We start from the raw sequence: 21,532 nt of genomic DNA on the forward strand, positions 1-21,532 counted from the left end.
TTTTGGGATGCTCTAAGTGGTCACTAAGAGTTGACACCAACTTGATAGCACATAATCAAATTAATCAAGAACTAATTTCAGCTGGTTTACATACTTGCAGTGATTAAAACATATACGTAGTGCAACAGTTGTTGATATAATTAAAAGCTAGTAAAATAATATGGCTAAAATAATGCATTTCAAAACTTTTTGCTGGAAAAGGCTTTTGTCATGAAACATAATTTGGCTTTTAAAAATGTTTAGGCTAAATGTTCTTTATCTGTTCTTCAACCTCTTTCTGTTTTAACTTTTAGGATGGTGAAACACCTCTTATAAAGGCAACCAAAATGAGAAATATTGAAATCGTAGAGCTTCTGCTGGACAAAGGAGCAAAAGTTTCTGCTGTAGATAAGGTAAAGTCTAATTGTTGAGCAATGTGAAAAGTTAAAAGTAAAATAGTGGTGGAGGGGTGACCCTCAATACTTTTGATGAAGAGAAAAATGTGATCTGCTTAAAAAATGACTTTGTAAACTTTTCTCATTTGGTAAGAATATAACAATGTGAGAAATCAAATCATTTAAAGAAAATAAGTTAAATTACTTTTGTAAGGAATAAAGGAATGGGAGAAGCATAACTTGAGCTTTTGAATATATGAGCTATGCAAGTAAAACTATAGAAAGAAATCCAGATTCAAGAAAAAAAATATGATTGGCGTTTGACACTTTTCAGGAACACTTTAACAAAATAGCTGTAGAGAAGATGCAGTTGCTATAAGATATTCTTGACAGGTATACATCATGTCCACTGTGCTCCAAATGGCATTTTGTCTTTAAATCTCTGTATAGCTCTCATATGCTTTTGCATCTATTAACTTACAACAACTCTTACAGAAAGGAGACACTCCACTTCATATTGCTATTCGTGGCAGAAGTCGTAGGCTTGCAGAATTGCTTTTACGAAATCCTAAAGATGGCAGGCTACTTTATAGGCCTAATAAAGCTGGTGAAACCCCTTACAACATTGATTGCAGCCATCAGAAAAGTATTTTAACTCAAATCTTTGGTGCTAGTAAGTATTTAGGATTTTTTAAAATATAAATATTTCTGATACTTTGGAAAATATGTTTCTGGAATGCTGAAAAAACATTTAATGATTAAATATGCAAAAATGTCAGCCCAGCAGTAGCTATTTTTTTTAGCGTAATGATAAATGCTGTTTTAAAAATATGTTAAAATAGTCTAGCCTCTTCCTGCTCTTGTGCATATCTTTCTTCCTCTATGTGTTGGAGGATTTTAAACAGGTTTTAATCTGCTTTTTAAATTAAAAATACATGGCGTGTTGCCTGGACTTAAAATTGTGTTTAATGTCTATCAGTACAGTTTATAGATACAGAAGTAGTTTGGATTTACAAAGTACTTTTCTGATTTCAAATCCATACTTTGTAGATCCAAACAGTAGTTTGTAAATCCGAAAGTCTACAAACTCTTCCAGGCTTCTTGGATGGAGGAAGCCAAAATCATTCCTATCATGCTAAACCAATTTAAAATAAAGAAATATTAATTTAGCTTTGTTTAGACATGCTAGCTTTTTTAGTTTGGTTTCTAAAAATTTGTGTTTGAGTGCTCTTAGATCATCTGTAATGTCATTTGTTATTATCACATTTATATGACCACCCATCACACACAAGGCAACTCTGGGTGGTGTATGTATAACATTATGAATTTTCCTCCATGATTTAAATAGCAAGAAGGTTTTCTGTATTCTGGCACTCCAGCTTTGGAATGTCTTTCTCTTGGAAACTAGATTAGTTCAGATATTTTCTACCTTTTAGCACCAAGTAAAAACCTGACTACTAAGAGAGGATTCAGTAGCCATAGGTTGATGACCTCTAAATATTTTGGGGTATATCTTTCAAATTTCTTTGCTATTAGCCATGCTAACTGGGGGGTTGATGAGGGTTTTCACATAATCAGCTTGCCATTTCTGGTGTAGAGTAACCGGGGGTGAAAGAAGAATGACCTCTTAGATTGATCTGTTTTCTTATTCTTGATATGGGAGTGGAAAATAAACATGTGACTATTGCATTTGTCTTTATAGAATAGTTACTTAAGCTGGCTGGCTGGCTGGCTATGATTTGGTATTAGTGAATAAAGAACAAGGCAAAAAAAGCAGATGATTTTACAAGTTTGTTTGTATTGCAGGGCACTTGTCTCCTACTGAATCAGATGGAGATATGCTGGGTTATGATCTTTACAGCAGTGCATTAGCTGATATTCTTAGTGAACCAACAATGCAGCCGCCGATTTGTGTTGGGCTATATGCCCAGTGGGGAAGTGGCAAATCTTTCTTGCTAAAGAAACTTGAAGGTAAATATTCAATTTGAATATATTATTATTATTGTTGTTGTTGTTGTTATTCTCGTTGTTATGTTGTTGTTGTTGTTGTTGTTATTATTATATTAATTTGCTGGCCATCTCACTGAGGTGACTTGATTTTTATTTATTTAAAAATGTATTTATTTAAATAATATATACAGCCATCCAGTTCAGATCTTGCAACTGTGGGTGGCAAACAGTGAATTAAAAAACGAAAAACAACAATTTCAAATAATTATTTAAAAGAATAAACAATTTTAATGGTAATCCAAAACATTAAGTAACTAGGAAATTACAATCATATCTTTCTAGATTTTGTCCTGTTCATTTGATTTAAAGTAAACAAGAACATGAATATTGGAGAGCATCATTATATCTAATATAAATTCAAAACTGCTATTTGAAAAAAATCATTTTCCTCTGTTCACGATTATTGGATAAATCTATCTTTTGTAGATAGAGAAAATAAAAAAAACTTTGCTTTTTATGTATGCATTTATTCACATGCTTTAAGTTTTCCTCAGGGAGAATTGTTTATGCCTTGTTTATGCTTTTTTATTAGATGTGTTAAATAGAATTATGTGTGGTTATATTGCACATTTTTATAGTAGAATATTACTGGCAATTGTATTTTCCTTCCCTTTTATCTGATTTTTAAAACAGCTGTATATTGCACATTTTTATTACTTTGTTCATCAGAGGTACATGATACTTTATCAACTCAAGTGAAATGCTACATGTGTGGTTGGGATTCTTTGTTCTGCTGTGCCTTTGCTTTGATATTTCGTATAAAATGGTCTTTTTGCAGGTCTAGAGGGCTTATTTTAGATACTTTCCTTTTATTTAAATTATTGTCATTACTAAATTTTGTCACCTTGTTGTCTGTGGTAATTTCTAGAAAACTGATGAACAAATATGAAAGCATGAATCCGAATACAAATATTTCTGCGGTTCTATTGTGAAAAACCAACCATTTATTTGTATCTCTTTTTCTTGTACTTTTAATTTTTTTCATCCATAAAATCTCTTTGGCTGAGTGAAAGCTATTAAACAGTACAGCTTGCTACCTGAAGTCTGGGTATTCAGTCATTGGAGGTTTTCAAGACATGATTGGATAGTCATTTTTCTGGGATGGTCTGAGGAGTCCTATACAGGATGGAAGGTTGGTCTAGACCAGCGGTGTCAAACTGCCGGCCTGCGGGCCGGATGCGTCATGCCGAAACCGCACCCACCCCATTGCCGGCAATGGAAAAAAAGTCGTGATACGTCATCACATGTCATGTGACGTTGCGAGTTTGACACCCCTGGTCTAGACCAAAGTCCCTTCCAACCCTATAGTTCTATGGAAAATTCACTTTGATTTCCATAAGACCTCAACAATAACAAGCTAATCACCTTTATTTTTTAAGGAAAATAGCATCTATCTTGAAAATTTTATGTTGACTAAAAATTATTTCTCTCTTTTTAGATGAAATGAAAACATTTGCAGGACAGCAGATTGAACCTTTGTTCCAATTTTCCTGGCTTATTGTGTTCCTTTCACTTTCATTGTGTGGCGGCCTTGGCTTGTTGCTTGCATTTACTGTAGATGAAAAACTTGGAATAGCAGTGGCGCTGAGCTTATTGGCACTGCTATATGTATTTTTCAGTAAGTTTTCTTTTAAGTGAAATTAACGTTTAACTTACTGCATTTAAAATTAAGCTAATACTTTATTTAATGCACAAATGAAGCAAAAGTCCAATCACATTATTTAAAATTATAACATTGTCACTAGTTGAAAGGTCTGTAATCTTGTGGAAATCCTTTCTAGAAAACAGTATGTATAGAAATTATATCTATGTCATCTATCCCCCACATCAAAACTGTCTGTAAAATACATCGTATGATAGAAAAAAAACAGCAGGGAATTTTACTGATATATGTTTGTTTCAAGCATGAGTGATATATTAAGATAACTTAGTATATTTACAATAATTAGGTTTTATATATTTCCTAAATTGGATTCAGGACCTGTATGATTCTTCTGTTTCTTTATCTGTCATGATAACCATACACATTAGAAATACAGTTGTAGATAAGATGGAGAAAATGCTTTCACTGTACCTAAAGCATGAAACAAGGAATAAAATATAGTTCAGTAACATAGGGCTGAAGAGTAAGATTTGAAACATTTGTGAGTGCATTTGTTAATGCATTTAAGTTACCAAAGTTGACAGCATACCCCAGTTTTCCCACTGGTTCAATGTTTCACTTTGTGTGAATTCACTCTACAGTATATGAGTCTTTCAGGGAGCATAAAGCAATAAACGTCTGTACAGGTTATCTTCAACTTACAACAGTACATTTAGTGACCAGGTACAACGGCACTGACAAAAATGACTTATGACCATTTTTCATACTTAGGACCTTTGTAGCATCCCCATGCTCATGTGATCAGAATTCAGATGCTTGGCTGTGCCCCAAGGTCATGTGATCATGTTTTGCAACCTTTTGACAAGCAAAGTCAGTGGTGAAGCCAGATTCACTTAACAACCATGTTACTAACTTATCGGCTGTAGTGATTCACTTAACACCTTTGGCACGAAAAGTTGTAAAATGGGGCAAAATTCACTTAAATGTCTCAGTTAACAACAGAAATGTTGGGTTCAATTGTGGTGATAAGTCGAGGACTACTGTACTATGCTCAAAGATTATATATTGACAGCTGTTGATTATTCAGTGCTGTTTTTCAGTGCAGTTAACGACATTGTAGATAATGATTCACTTGCACCAAAATGTACATAATCCTTATTGTGTTTGCCAAACTTCTCCGGAGTTAAAATGAGTTTTTTAAAACAGAAATTACAAACAGGTAGTCCTCCACTTAGGATCTCTTGTTGTTTGAGTGAAGTAGTCATTAAGCAAGTTGCCCATGTGACAGTTTTGCTCACTGCCTGCAAACCTGGCTCTCTCAGTTGTGGTAGTTAAGCAGATTGTCACTCTCAAAGAGCTGTCTGCCACATGAAATCTCAGCACCACGGCAGGTGGCAACAGCTTGCAACCTTCCCCTCTGGCTTCCCCAGTGACATTCTGGGGAAGCTGGCAGAGAAGTTTGCAAATGGCATCACATGATCACAGAGTGAACAGGTTGCCAAGTACCAAGATTGCGATCATGTGACTGTAGGGGCGAGGGCGTGGTGCAATTTTATAATGGGCAGTGCTTTATGTGTACTAAAGCATCCTTTCCAAGCTGTTGTATCCAAGCATCCTTTCCAACCTTTGAATGGTTAATAAATGACTGATTGTAAATCAAGGACCATCTATAAATGCAAAAGGATATATTGGGTAGACATAGAGGAGAGCTGTGTTAGTTTGTGGTAGCAAAAAAAATAAAATTGAAAGAATTTGATAGTACCTTTTCCAGCTAACACATTGTATTAAAAAGCATAAACTTTGGTGAATTGGAATTCATTTCATCAGATGCAGACAGTGACTAGACTGATCTAGTATTTAAATAGGTATAAGCCAGGAAGTTAGGGAGGCAGAGGAAGCAAGGTTGGTTATGGACATGCAAATTATATGTAAGATAGATTGCAAGTGTCTTATTAATTAGCTATAATATGTTAAAAACCCACTGTGCTTGTTGATCTGTATGTATCATAAGAAAACATTTAACAAACTGAATTCCTTCTGTTTTATCTCCTAAAAATGCTGTGGGACTGAATGAGAATATATATATGATTGTATAGCAGTGATGTAGGCTAAGTTGTATTACATAACATCTTGCAATACTTTCTATAAATGCTATTAACATTTAAAATATCTAAACCATCTTGTTTTAGCTGTAATATATTTTGGGAGCCGAAGAGAAGGAGAAAATTGGAATTGGGCATGGGTGCTTAGTACAAGATTGGCAAGACATATTGGCTACATGGAATTACTTCTTAAACTCATGTTTGTGAACCCACCTGAGCTGCCAGAGCAAACTACTAAAGCCTTACCTGTCAGGTTAGAACAATTTATAATAATGTTTGGCTTTTAATGGCTTTTAAAAGGTTTAATGTTGTAAGAGCTTTATTATGGCTGTATGTTGTAAGAGCTTTAATTCTGAGCTGCAATCTTTAAAAGAATGTTAGCTGATATTCTTTTAAACTGTATTATTGTATTAGCTGTGGACTCTGATGTTTTACTTGAAATTTCATAAATGGCTGCATTATGTAGAAAATTTGTCATTTTCCATGTTAGGTCTATTCGTTCTGAAGTAACTTTTAATAAGTAATGTTTAATAGTCCATCAACATTGGATTAATTTCTTGGGGGTGCATTGTTTTATAACAGCACTAGTTATTTCAATAGTTTGATACTATATCATTCTGCTATTGTGTCTCTCAAGATTCTATTTTATTCCCATACATTTAATACATACATGTACTGATGCAGCTTGCCTGGAGCTCAGTGCCACTGATAGGTTCTTTCTCCCACTTTCTTTTTAAATCTAAGAAAGTGGACTGAGTTCTAAATTTATTTCATTTATGTATTAAGGTTTATATCCCTCTTAAGTCTGAAGAGACTGAGTGGTTTACCTTATTCTCTACACTACAGTAAAAAGAGTAGAAAACAATCAGCAATCCATAAAACTAAAATCCACATTTGCAGAATATCGTATGTCATACACAAGAAAAACTCATTGCAGGAAGCCTCACCTTTCTTTATGGGTTTGTTTCTAAGATTTTCTAGAACATGCACATTTTAATGTTTTCCAAAAATCAAGAGTATCTGATACCAATAATGGGCAGGATGGGCAAACAAACTATAGTTTAACCTAGATGAGATGGAACATTTTAACCAGTCAGGAGACATGTCAAAGAACAGGGATTCAACAAGAACTCGGTTTTACAGTTTTGGGATACTCTTCAAATTGTCTCTAAACCTAGATTTCAGCAGAGGCCAGGACTACATATACTAGCTTGCCATTGTGCTTCTTTATGGGTATTTCAGATGTGAGCACAGTGATGGATACCTTATCTGTATTGTGTTTATATTATGCTCTGTAAGATGGTTTGTAAATCTTGTGATAGAAATTGCAGGTGGCCTGAATGCTACAACCAAAGTGCGGTATTGATTTTTTCTCACTACATGGAATCTGTTACTCACTGTGAAATGATGTACTGTTTCCAAGCTCTATTTATAATTCTCCCATACAGATAGTCCTTGATTTATAACTAGTCACTTCCTGAAAAAGGTACTTATGAGCTGGATTCAAAGTTCCGATCTGCCATTTGCAGTGTCCCAGTCATGCAACCGTGATTTTCAATGTTTTTGTTGGAAACCAGCATTTATTTCTTGATTTCTGGCAGAAAATGCCCCATAGCTAACAATTTGCTTAATGACCACGTTTGCTTTACTGCCCCGTGTTTGCTTAATGATTTCCACAAAAAAGTAAAATTGGGTGTGATCATATGTGAGGACCCACTTAACTACTATCACAACTTACAAACATAATTCAGGTAATTATTTGATGTTCAATGTAATTTGTTACTAAATTACAATTAGAACTAGTCGGTAATTTTATTATTGATAAGTTTTAGTTTTTAGTTTCAGAATTTTATTATCACTAAAAAAATCAATAAAACATAATGAAATATAATAAAATATAATAAAATAATGGAACATGATAAAATGTCTAATCTACATTTTATTTGTGAGACAATTTCAAAAGTTAATACTTTATTTGAATTTTATTGTTAGGTGCCTTGAAAATTCTGCTTCGCAGGAGGGAGAAATACAAATACATTAAGATTATTAGCTCACAATAAATTTTACAGAAAACTCTTTGGTATCACAGTGTCAATCAGGCTTGTAATAAAATTATCATTTAGTTTTATTGGTAACCAATACAGAAATGTATTCTTAAGAAGATTGAAAAGCTACCAATAACTACTGAATTTGCTGTAAGGTTTCCATTCTGTACAGAATAATATGCTTATCTGACTCAACCTCTACAAAGATGGCATTTTGATTAAATATGTAATCAAAATTATTTCTATATTTTGTTTTAAATATCTTGTATAGTTATGAAGAGTACTCTCAATAATTGTATAACTAGCAGGGGAATGAATGAATGAATTTATCATTTTAATAATAAAATAAAATGAAAATCATGAGATTAATAATGAAAGCTCAGCAATTTAAAAATGTCCTAATAAAAGGAAAAACTCTTATTTGTAGCAACCAATAATAACCTATAATTGTTTGTTGTTTAAGGTTTCTCTTTACAGATTACAATAGATTGTCCAGCGTAGGTGGAGAAACCTCAATGGCTGAAATGATTGCCACCCTTTCAGATGCCTGTGAGAGAGAATTTGGGTTTTTAGCAACACGTCTTTTTCGAGTATTCAAAACTGAAGAAACTCAAGGTATGTGTGAAGTTGTTGAACTGAGCTTTTCTGTTTTACAGTGATAGCAGCACAGTCCCCCTCCCCCCACCCTGAAATGCACTTTTCTTTATGCATTTCACATTATGCAATGTGAAGTGAGGAAGATGTTGGATTAGGATTGGGAAGACCCAGTCTTAAGGCCAGTCTTGGCTAGGGAAACCTACTTGGTGGCTTTGTTCCATTGGGTGCCACCGGATTCACAGGACTGCTGCTAAAAATTTTTGTGAATTGTCTTGAGCTCTTGTAAGGAAATGCGGAATATAATCTAAGAAACAAGTAATATTGATAGGCAGTGTTATTTCAGGTTAAAATGCAAAACTAGGGCATATAAATAATGGTTATTCTGCTCATATTTGCCATGCAATTGCATTCAAAACAAAATGATGTTAACACTATATGAAGCGATAACGCGTATTTCATTACCTTTTGTATTTTTATTTATTTATTTATTTGTATCCTGTTTTGCCATTTTTACAAATAACTCAAGATGGTGAACATGCCCAACACAACTTTCTCCTTCTGTTTTCTCCACAACAACAACCTTGTGAGATGGGTTGGTCTGAGAGAGAGAAGTGGCTCAAGGTCACCCAGCTGGTTTTCATGGCTACAGTTTTATATCTGTAGAATTGTAACGCCGTCAGCTATTTTCTGTATCTACTGACCTGTTTCCTAGAAAGCATAAAAGTGTGCACTAGAATAGCTCTTCTAGAAGGGTGTTATATAGGCATAGAGATCACTCATCACAAGCAATTACATATTTAATGTTATAATCTTTCTAGCTAACTAAATTTGCAATACTGTTGAGACTTAAAATTATCTTGGTTTATGTGATTCTGAACTTTCTTGATTTGTATTGTTCGTTTTTTTGGTTTCACGTCAAGTTTTATCATAGAGACTATTATATCTATAAAATCCTAAATGACTTAGAGGGAGGCCAAGTGGGAAACAGAGTTGCAAAATTTCCACGACTTGAGGGGGACGGGACTTTAGATCCCCTAAGTAAAAGGAATACAAAATGCTCTTGTGTAGATATTCTCTACACAGATAAGGGATTCTAGAAAAGTTCAAAATAAGAATCCGAGAGTAAGAACCGCAGTGTTGTTTACTTCAAAATATTTATGCATAGCTTGTGTTGGGCTTTTACAAGGGCTTCTAGCCATTAACATTCTGCGGGAAAACAATAGGTCAGTCTCCTGATCTCTATTAATTTCCATGCAGTAATTTGGCCTAAAACAATTCATCTCAGTTTAATAGCTGTCTATGAATACTTACCTTAAACATGTATATCAAAATGTATTGCATTCATATATTAGAGGAAATACTTCCAGCTTTGTTTTTAGTTGAACAGTGCACTGGAGTTGTACACTAATTTAATGTCCACTCATTCAGTGACCATTTGAAGTTACAGTGGTGCTGAATAAAGGGGTACTTATAGTTGCAGCCATCGCAGCATCCGCACAGTCACATAATCGCAATTTGAGCACTTGGCAGTCAACTTGCAATTATGTTCTGACAAGCAAAGTCAAGTGGGGAAGCTGGCAGGAGGTCACAAAAAGTGATCATGTGATTGTGGGTTGCTGTAGTTGCATGAGGTTTACCAAATGATGGGACTAGGACTGCCAGAAATGCTATCATAAATTGGTATAGTCAGGTGACATTTTGCCTTACGATCCTATCCCTTAGTGACTATCTGTATTCTCAGTCTTATTTCCTGTCTTTCTGGGAATGGAGGATTGTCTTATTATTAGGGTTGCATTCATTTAAACCTGGTTTTTATATGTGAACCCGCTTGGATATAAATGGCAACAGGACAGTTTCACTTAAAATTATCCTAACTTTAATGAGCTTCACTTATTAGGCAACCAGAAGTAGGCCTTCTATCATATCCAACTTACGGGAATAAAATTCAACCCCTGTTCTTTCTGTTTTCAGGAAAGGGTTTAAAACTTTATATTTAGTCACGGTTTTTAATTTGATTAGCAATAATTATTGTTTTGTGAGTTTTTAAATTTTTAGCTAGTTAACTTGAGTGCCTAGGAAGCAAGAAGGTAGAATATAAATGATGTAAAATTTATCTATTGTATATAATATATGTGTTTATCAATTGCTGTTTTGTCTCCTAGGTAAAAAGAAATGGAAGAAAACTTGTTGTCTCCCATCTTTCGTTATCTTCCTCTTTATTCTGAGCTGCGTTGTTGCTGGGATCACTCTTATAGCCTATTTCAAAATGAATCCTGAAAACATGACAGTGAATGCTATTCTGATTTCATTTTTATGTGTTGTGGGTTTAAGCTTTATCTTGAACTGTCGCACGTGGTGGCAAGTGATGGACTCCATCTTAAATTCACAGAGAAAACGACTTCACAGTGCTGCTTCAAAACTACACAAGCTGAAGAGTGAGGGATTTATGAAAGTAAGTATTATATAATATAGCTGATTTGAATTGTATGAGTTTTATTTAAGGACCTGTAGTACACACAATTTAGGAATGATATGTTCCAGAGAATGGCAGAACATTTGGTTTCCCTTTAGATCATGCTATTATGAGAATAGTAAGGTAGTTTTTCAGAAGTAAATTCCCCAAACTGGAAGTGGTTTAAAGCATTCTGCGTATATTTTTCTGAAGGAAACAGGCTCATTTCAGAGGCAGACTACTCTCAGTATACTTTGAACTACTTCTGATTTGGAGGATTCAGTTCTGGAAATTATGTGACAAGCTTTCCTGGAATGGAAGGGAAATAGAATGTTCTAAGACTCTCTGGAATGTTCCTGAATCTGTTTTGTACTTTCTGAGTTTAGTTAAACTTGTAATTGATTATGGGGATGCATAAGAATAAAGCAGTTTATCAATAAAATCAGGGATCCCCAACCCCGAGCCACAGGCCAGTACTGGTCCGTGGGCTATTAGGAACCAGGCGGCACAGCTGGCGGTGAGCAGCAGGTGAGTGAATGAAACCAAAACTATCTCCCCCCACCCCACCCCCCCACCCAGGTCTGTGGAAAAATTGTTTTCCGTGAAACTGGTGCCTGGTACCAAATAAATTGGGGATTGCTGAAGTAGATAACTAAACATTATGAGTAAAATGACTCAAAAGATTTTGCTACTTTAAATATTGGGAAAAAAGCTATATCTACGGCATTTAAATTAGACGTTTGCCTGTTTTAATGTGTTTATAGGATTGATGTTAAGATTATTTTTATTTTTGTAGGTTCTTAAATGTGAAGTGGAACTGATGGCAAAAATGGCAAAAACTATAGATAGCTTTACTCAGAATCAAACCAGGCTTGTAGTAATTATTGATGGATTAGATGCATGTGAACAGGACAAAGTTTTACAGATGCTTGATACAGTAAGTGTTTAATTGATTTGCCTTTCAAATGTGATTATGAGGCAAGGCATTGGAAATGTTCTGATAATTTGGTTTAATTCTTAAATCAGCGGAACAAATTATAGCTACTTGTTTCACTGCTTTCACTGAGACCTGCAGCTCAATTCTGTGCATGTTTTTGTTGTAAACCTCTCAATAGATTCAGTGGAATTACTCCTAATTAGAAATTTATAAAATAGATTATAAACACAAACACATGCTAATTTTAAAATGATAGCAAATTAATATAGTGATGATGGATTAGTGGAGGGCTTCCTGTTTCTCACTCCATGCCATAGTTCTTTGAGCCATTTCTTAAGCCATTTCGGGAACAATATGGAGACTGCATTCAGTTCAAGAAAAGCTCCATTGTCCAGGCATTCCCTTGGGTGTAATGAAAACTGCGTTTTACATGTATTGCCTGCCAGATGTTTTATGTCATAAGAAATATTTAAATGTTTACAGTGCTACAATGTGTAGTTTTTGATATATATTATACTAGTAGTAAAATATGTAATCGGAAGAAAACAGAAATGGGACATCTTCCATCCAGAAGTACTACATAATAATTGTGCCCTGAACTAGTTGTGATCCTTCCTCCCTCCCTCCCTCCCTCAGTTTAATTATATTTTTTTTCTTTTCACAGGTCCGAGTCCTTTTTTCTAAAGGTCCATTTATTGCCATTTTTGCTAGTGATCCCCATATCATTATCAAGGCAATTAACCAGAATCTGAACAGTGTACTAAGAGATTCAAATATAAATGGACATGATTACATGAGGAATATAGTTCATTTACCTGTATTTCTTAATAGTCGTGGACTCAGTGGTGCTAAAAAGCTGATGGTAGCTGTAACCACGAATGGAGATGTTCCATATACAGATAGTTCAGGTATGTTAGCAAAATTATGAATAAGAAATAAGATTATTAGTATTAGCTGGAGAGAGAAAAAGAGAGAGTATGTATTTATTTTCACATGTAGTTTTTAAATTTTCTGTATTTTTATATTGCTTTGAGCTTTTTATGAATAAAAAGGCAGAATTAAAAAAAATTCAATACAGTTAATAACCTATAGTATCTTAGAATTGCATTTTAATCAGAAAATGTTTTTAGGATTTCATGAAGACATTGATCGAAGAATTTCACAGAATAGCCTGGGAGATGTGACTAAGCTTGGAAGTAAAACAGCTCTCAATAGAAGGGTAAGAAATTGGCAGTCATGGGGGGAAAAAATCATTGAATATGTTCTACCAAACAGTTGTCCAATAGATTTAAGTGGGATTTGTTGGATCTAACTTAGATGTGATGAAAACTCTCCAAGATGAGTGTTTCTACAGATTTGGCATGCAAGCGAGGAAATGGTATCTCTTAAAACTTTATTGACAACTTTTATTTCCTGCTGGGTAGGGGGAAAAAGGCTTCTGTACTTATGCAAATTACTACTTGAAAGTGATCCTTGGGATCTTAATCTGACTCAATGCGATATTATTTAATACATTTCTATGCTGCATTGTAGGTGAACGTCTGATAAGGCAAATTCCAATCAAAGCATTCGGAATAAAGCAGTGTTTAATTATATAGAGCTCTAGTAATAAGTTCAGTAACATCTCAGAAGTAATGAAAAGGTTTAAAGGGCTTCTGAGATTTGAAAAAAAAACCAAAATCCATATGCCTGGCACACTGTAAATGAAAATATTATAAGTACACCATTTTTTTTTAAAATTAGGATACCTACAGAAGAAGGCAAATGCAGCGTACCATTACACGTCAGATGTCTTTTGATCTGACCAAGCTGTTGGTTACAGAAGACTGGTTCAGTGATATTAGCCCACAGACAATGAGGCGATTGCTTAATATTGTTTCTGTGACAGGTATGTTTACTTACCAGTGCCTAACATTTATAATCTTGGTCTTCGTCCTGAAAGCTGTTTGCCAGTGTAGTATTGGAGAATAGGCACATAGTTTGTTTCTAATCTTTTTGCACCTTGTAATGAAATTAAGGAATACTAAAAATTACACGAATTAGGAACTATTCACGTGAAAATTTAAAATTAGAAATGTGCAAATAATACTTCTGTCTTACAGACCTTCCAAAATGTGGTAGCATTGTGGTGGCGGAATATACTTTTGTTTAAAGAGTACTGCACAATTGGTGTAATTGTTCCTTAGTTAAGAATATCAGGCTTTTCTCTTATCAATTGAAGTCAAATGAAAACAACACAGAATTCCTATGAATTTTTTTTATTTGTTCGACAAGCAGCCTTTTAAATTATTGCGAAAATAACCTAGATAACAAATTCTCCTTTCTGTGAATGAAAGTTTATTTATGGAATAAATAAAAGCTCTCTCCATTTGAAGAGAGAGGAAGAAGATAGTTGTCACTTTCTTCTGGACTCCTTGCACATCTGCCCTTTCAGAAGGATATCAGGCTGCAGTAGAAAATGGGGGGGTATGTACTGTATGTGCTCAGAAGAAATAGTTTCTCCCTTTTCCAGTGAAACTATTTCATCGGTGGAAGCATGGATCTGAATGAAAAAGTATCAGGTACAAAATGCAACATTTGGAGATTGCATTACATTTTGGAAACAATATGCAGAAATATTTATTCCCACATTTTAAAAATCTTTGGATTGTTAAACAAATCCATTAGAATTATAGTTCAAGGGTATAGTTGGGATGACAAATCTCTTATGAAATTTCACTACTTAGATTGTTAGTGGTTATGAATAATGTAAAATAAAATTCCTTATTGATATTCACACAGTCAGTCATATTTTTATACTAACATACTTTCATATGTTAGAATATGCAGTTAATTCAGAAGAGCATATAATGGCTTGGAAGCTGAGATGTGATTCTTTTTAGGAAATTTTGTACTATGTTGATATTGTAGGAATGTGAACCATAGTGCTAAACATATAACTTTTTCAACTCTATAGGACGTTTATTGAGAGCTAATCAGATCACTTTCAATTGGGATAGATTGGCAAGCTGGATCAATTTGACAGAGCAATGGCCATACAGAACATCCTGGCTTATATTGTATTTGGAAGAAACAGAAGGTGTTCCAGATCAACTAACTTTAAAAACAATCTATGAGAGGTAAATGTGGTTTTTACTATGAAATCTGTTATGAATAGTTAGGAAGTCAACATTTAATAACAACAAGTGTCTCTACTGGCTAATCCAAATATGGAGATCCACTTTGGTTTAATAGTTAAGGTGCTGGCCTAGAAACCAGGAGACTCTGAGTTGTAGTCCCTCAGGCACTGAAGCTGGGTGGGTGACTTTTGACCATTCATTCTCTCTCAACCCAACTCACTTTGCAGGCTTGTTGTGGGGAAAATAGAAGGAGAAAGTTCCCTGCCTTGGGTTACTTATAATGTAATAAATGTGGGATTAAAATACTAAAATAAAATAAAATAAAAATGAAGTAAAGCTAAGATTTAATCCAAATGTATAGTTTTGTCAAATGAAAGAGCAATATTTTGTTTTTTTTAAATGCTCTTGGAAAGAGGTGTTTCTCCTTGATAGTGGGCCAGAAATCATGCATCCTGGAAAAAGCATTTCTCCAAAAATAGGACCCGGTCTTATATATTTTTTGCCTTCAAAAGAGGCACCAGGTCTTATTTTGGGGGGATATCTTACCTGCTTACCTTAGGACTGCCACAGCCAGACCTCCCACGCCCTGATATTTGCCTCACCAGCCCTCTTCTTCTGCAATCGCTTGCCACTGCTTGTGCATGTCGTCCCTGGCCTCCGTTTTGCTGTCAGAGGCCTTCCGGAAAGGCCTCTGCAGCCGAGAAACGAGCTCCAGATTGACACGCATGGTGCCCCCTGGCTTCAGTTTTGCTGTCAGAGGCCTTCTAGAAAGGCCTCTGCAGCTGAGAAATGAGCTCTGGATTGATGCACATGGTACCCCCAAGCTTCCGTTTCACCATCAGAGGCCTTCCGGAAAGGTGACGCGCGCGAGCGGTGGCAGAAGAAGAGGGCCAGTGAGGCAAGGTAGATGTCGGGGCATGGGAGGCCTGGCTGCAACTGTCCTAAAGTAAGTGGGTGCGGGGCGCAGGGAGCAGTTCCACTCCCCATCCCCGCCCTAGCTTGATTTTTACCTGTGTGCCTCGCCCCGCCTCAAGCAACCAGGTGCAATGGAGTAGGCGGGGTGTTAAGTAAGGATTATTTTTGGGGTAGAGCTTATATTGGGCACACGTCTAAAAATCGGGGTCAGTCTTATTTTCGGGGAAACACGGTACATGGTTCATGTCAAAATGTGTGCCTTCGCCTAGTAACTTTCTAAATCTTAGAATTTGCTTAACAAATTCAGATCCAGAATTATTTTTAATTTCTTTTAAAATGTGTTATGCATTGTTGTTGTTCAGTTGCTAAGTCATATTCCATTCTTTGGGATCCCATGGACCATAGCATGCCAAGCCCCCCTCTTCCACCGTCTCCCGGAGTTTGCCCAAATTGCATTGATGACACTATCTAACCATCTCATCCTCTGCCGTCCCTTTCTCCTTTTACTCTCAATCGTTCCTAACATCAGAGTCTTGTCCAATGATTTCTCTCTTCTCATTTAGTGGCCAAAGAATTTGAGCTTCAGCTTCAGTAACCTCTCCTTCCAAAGAACAATCAGGGTTGATTTGCTTTAGGATCGACTGATTTGTGTTATGTGTTAAGAATTTAAAAAGTACTTATGCTGAATAAAACTAAGGCTTATGTAGTCCTTTTTATCAGAAGAACCTTATATTGGTACAGGAGAACCTTCCAGGCTCTATTAGCTAGGAAGTGGTATTAAAAGTCATATTGCTACTGATATCAACACATAAAATCATGCTGATAGCCATTGATATCTGGACCCAATAAAATGTTGCCCAGATTGGCAACTCTTATTAAGTCTTTTAACTATTGCTTTTTGGAGCTCTTTCTTTTCTCTGTTGTCATTAGTCAATTTCATCAATTGACTAGATTCTGGTATAGTAGAAAAGAAAGAATATCATTTATTTACTTTCTCCATACCATGTATAATTTTATACACTTTGTGTCTTCACTTTAAATTAAAAAACACACATTTAATATTTAGTATGACTCAACTGGCAAAGCTTGAAAAATGCCTGTTTATACAGATTATTTCATTTAAATGTATTGATACCATATTTGGATAGCAGTAATTTAGTTGACATTTTGTTATATTTTATATCAAATTATCTAGTAGTACATGCTGGCCTCTACAATCACACATAAATTTTTCTTAGAATTAACAGTGAAAATTGTTGTTATAGCTTCAGAAGGTAAGATAGACAGATTGTCATATTTATACCAACTTTATAAAAATTGATCAGGCAATTTCTTCTTGATTTATATACTCAAAATTAATTTTCAGTTGGCTCAAGCAATTTATGTGTCATTAACACGAGTTTTCTACTGAAAGAAACAGGATTTTCTTAATTATTTTGGTGGCTAACAGTTCTCGTTCTGCAAAAGGAGATAGCTTTAGATGGAGCTTGGTTTTTTTCTCTAGCAGAGGTAAAAAAAAAAGTTGACAGGTTAAGAAAATAATAATGTGGTAGATGCATCAGTTACAGAGCTATTAAAACAGGTTTCCAAAATGAAACTAATAGTATTTGCTCTTTTGTGATAGGAATTAATTGCATTACTTTCACTTCTGGGAAACTGTCATTTTAAGTGGGGCCTTTTGTAATACAGATATACAGATACTGTACGGTCCAGTTCATATCTGTTCAGAAGATTCCATTGAGTTGAAAGAAACTTACTTTAAAATAAATATGAATAATCAGTATCCCATGTATCTTTTAAATACTGTAACTAGTTTTCTTCTTCCAGTAGATGGCAGTACTATAATTGGTTATTTTTATTAAGAAGCCTTGCATGTAATACTGTTACAAGTTTGATAGAAAGTGTGTGGTTAATCTCAGATTAATCTGAAACTTATTTTTTAAAAAATATTTGAATGGTTTTTATTAATCCATTTCAAACAAAAATACATAAAATAAAAATGAACAATCACCAAAGAAGGAAAAATGAATAATACATAAACACATAAAAAAACAAAGAATCTGTAACTGCATATCTATCCCAAGTTCACCTGATTTGTAAGTCTTTAAAATAGGAAACTAAACTTTCAATGTTCCCCAAGCCTGTGCAATTTTTTCCCCAAAGAGAGGGAAAATGTGACATTGTGTGATTAATAGAAAAGATACAATTTTCTCAAAATTACTAAATCACTTATCTCTGAAATACAGTCCTTTCTATATGGAATTGTAATATTTTCTCCATCTCCAGCAGTTAATGTATAATTCGGTTCAATATGTGTATCTTTAAAAACAGTTTACTGAACAAATATTGATGCTGACAGACGTGTCTTATGCAGATTCAGTGTCACAACTCAAGGAAACCACAAATTGAAAATCTTAAGGTGAAACAAGTTCATTTATAATTTGGGGACCATTCTGGGCTGTTTCCCTATTCTGGGTTAGATTCAAACAGCAAGCTGTCTGTGGCATTCTGTCCCACTGAGTGATTACTGATGCCCAATGGTTACATTAGAAGATTCGTCAGTTTTGAGATAACTTTTGAGGCGTGTGATTTAGTTAACAGATGGCTAATACGTTAATTTTATGTTGCTGGATTACTATGGCTTTTGTTACCCATCATATTTCATGAACAGTTAAGGAATACATGAGACACTATTTCATTTACCAAACATTTAAATGTCATCTACATTTATCTGCATGACATTTAAGGTTTTGAGATTCTGAGCAGTGGAAGCAGTTGGTGTTTTCATGTTTTCATTTCACAGATTTTTATTTTATTTATTTATGTTCTGCCTTTTATCCAAGAAACTGCGGTAGAATATATTCACATGTTAGTGGTTAGGCTGAGAGATAAAATTTTGGCTCAGTGTCACCCAATAAGCTTCATGGCTGACTAAGAATTTGATTGTAGCTCCACAGATCTATTTTAATGTTGTAACAATAGCACCATGTTTGGAAAATAAAAATCTACAAAAATATTTTGGAATGCAGAGCTTCAGGACAGTATCAGGTTACTGGCTAACTAAAAGTTTGTACTGTATTTGCATTATTTCTGTTTGTAATAATCTGAATTTGGTACTGGGACATTCTGTTATTTTTCTCTTTATCAGCATAAGTGAAATAGTAGAAGTCCATCTTGATGAATTTAGGGCTAAGCCAAAATTGAGGAAGGAGCTGTTTATGAACCCATCCTTTGACCCTTATGAAATGAATATTTCTATGTGATTTATTTTTGTCATAAGAAGCTTGAAACTCTGTGAAAATGTTGGCTTCTTAATAATATCACATAATTAACTCTTAGGTGACATCACTATTCTTGATGTTGAAAACAAACACCCACTTGAAGTAAGCCAGATTGACCAATGTGAGCAACTTTAGAGAAGTTGTTGATTGTTGCTTTCACAATAACAATGTATTCATTAAGACGTTTGGTGCAACCTTAAGATGTTTGCCATGTAATTTATCAAGAAAATGACTTCAGAGGCACATTTTAATATATTTATCATTTTTTATGTTTCCATTACAAAATTAGTATTAAACTGTTTGGATTTGTGGTTTGCTCCTTTATTTTTAATTGGCTTTCAGAAAGTTTGATCCTGAAAGACAGGATACATATATCTATAAGTTTTTGTGTGTGTGTGTGTGTGTGTGTGTGTGTGTGTGTGTATGCATGTGCGTGTCAACCAAAAAAGGCACTTGCTGTTTTTATACATGTTTCTTATGTTCTGTTAGCTATTGAATAAGGTTTTAAATTGTAATATTTCTAATTCAAATGGATCCTGTTGCTTTATTATAATTTGAAAAGGGATTACAATAATAAGGGATAGCCTAAATATATCACTTTTATTAAATATAAATCAGTACAAGATCAGAAGAATTTTTAGCACCAGATTTAAAGTTCATTTTTCCACAAAAGCCTCATTTTTACAGTAATTTGAGGATACATATATATGCCTTATTCATCTATAAAAAAGAATGTTGGTTCTTGGTGTTTAGTGAAGTTGCTTTTGTTAAATTATTTTGTAAATTGTTCAACTTTTAACAAATGACACTGGATACTAACATTAGAAAGCAATTTCATTTAATTAAGTTGTTCCTTATATAAACTATTGGAACATTAAGATGACAAACTATTCATTTAGGGTTACTTTAATTGGGACAATTATTGTAATTTTGCTGCAATTATGTGTTCAGTTAAAAGCTTTTGTCCCAGATTATTTTTTTTACTGTTGTTGTTAATGTATATATAACAGAAAACGCTGAAATGAAAATGTAAGTATTTTTCTCTAATTTGCAGTGTTGTGTTTAGAAATGTAATAATTATGCAACTATGTAATTTTTTTTTAGATTTTTAGCATACCTTTTAAAAAAGAGAACATATGGACAAGATATCATGAGTTGCTTTCCAGTAGATGGTAGTAGTGGTTTTCTATTTTTTTTAGATAACTTAATCAGTTTTCTGTTTAATTATTGAGATATCGGAAAGTGCATGAATTTTATTAAAATAATTTTGATATGATTTAAACAGTGTGGACACAACCTAAACTGGTTGGAATTTTGGATTATTTACTTATTTTCTATTGAGAAATACTCTCAGGGACAATTATTTAACGAGTAGGGAGATTTAATGAAGTTTATTCATATGTGCCACATTTTATAACCTGATATAAAACCTGAGGGCAATTTTTTTCTTAATCTTATTTTTGTTTTTGCTCCTTGCCCTCAAGTTACTTCATAGTAAAACAATATAATTCCAAACTATATGTACAATTCAGTGAAAAACTATTCGCCATTTTTTGCATGTCTTTGCCACTGAATGTTTGAATTCTCGTGATATATAAAGTGAGTTAGAAGCTTGCTTCATTTAATCTCATTAAAAAGTAATCCAATTATGCAGCATGCCAGTGTGGAGAAATAATCATCCCTCAGTCTCAGTAACTGTTTGTACCACCTTTAGCTGCAGTAACTGCAGCCAAATATTTCCTGACTCCTGTAATCGGTTTCTCACATTGGTGATCAGTAACTCACAAATTTGATTCTTTTCTCCATGGTGAACAGCATCAACTCAATCATATTTAAGCGTTTTTAGCATGAGCTGCTTAGTTCAGTTCTTGCTGCAGCATTTCTGAGGGTCTAAGCCTCAACTTTGTTTCTTGTGGGTCACATTGTATTACTTTGTCCTGGCATAAAAATAGAAGGCCTCTTGCTGCTTTTATTTAAAACTCTGATTTGCTGTCCCATTTGTTATGTTGAAATTATACTCTGTGTCTGAACATTGAGACACTGATATTTGGATGTATACTTTTTAATTTCTTTTTTTGTTCATCACTGTCTCTTCCT

General features: G+C 34.3%; 1 protein-coding gene across 2 annotated transcripts in view; it reads left to right on the forward strand.

Annotated features, from left to right (window-relative positions):
• Positions 1 to 21,532, forward strand: part of KIDINS220 (kinase D interacting substrate 220) — a gene marked incomplete at its 3' end in the record, with an annotated part of 52,162 nt that overhangs the window by 11,591 nt on the left and 19,039 nt on the right. For both annotated transcript variants that reach the window (XM_015816157.1, XM_029284176.1), the window contains 12 exon segments: positions 294 to 392; positions 870 to 1,047; positions 2,181 to 2,345; positions 3,823 to 4,002; positions 6,177 to 6,342; positions 8,598 to 8,749; positions 10,894 to 11,183; positions 11,980 to 12,120; positions 12,785 to 13,028; positions 13,251 to 13,339; positions 13,864 to 14,008; positions 15,077 to 15,239. In XM_015816157.1, the coding sequence (XP_015671643.1) occupies positions 294 to 392; positions 870 to 1,047; positions 2,181 to 2,345; positions 3,823 to 4,002; positions 6,177 to 6,342; positions 8,598 to 8,749; positions 10,894 to 11,183; positions 11,980 to 12,120; positions 12,785 to 13,028; positions 13,251 to 13,339; positions 13,864 to 14,008; positions 15,077 to 15,239 (2,012 nt within the window).

Source organism: Protobothrops mucrosquamatus, unplaced genomic scaffold (genome assembly GCF_001527695.2).
Source record: "Protobothrops mucrosquamatus isolate PMUCROS unplaced genomic scaffold, P.Mucros_1.0 scaffold404, whole genome shotgun sequence".
NCBI lineage: Eukaryota > Metazoa > Chordata > Lepidosauria > Squamata > Viperidae > Protobothrops > Protobothrops mucrosquamatus.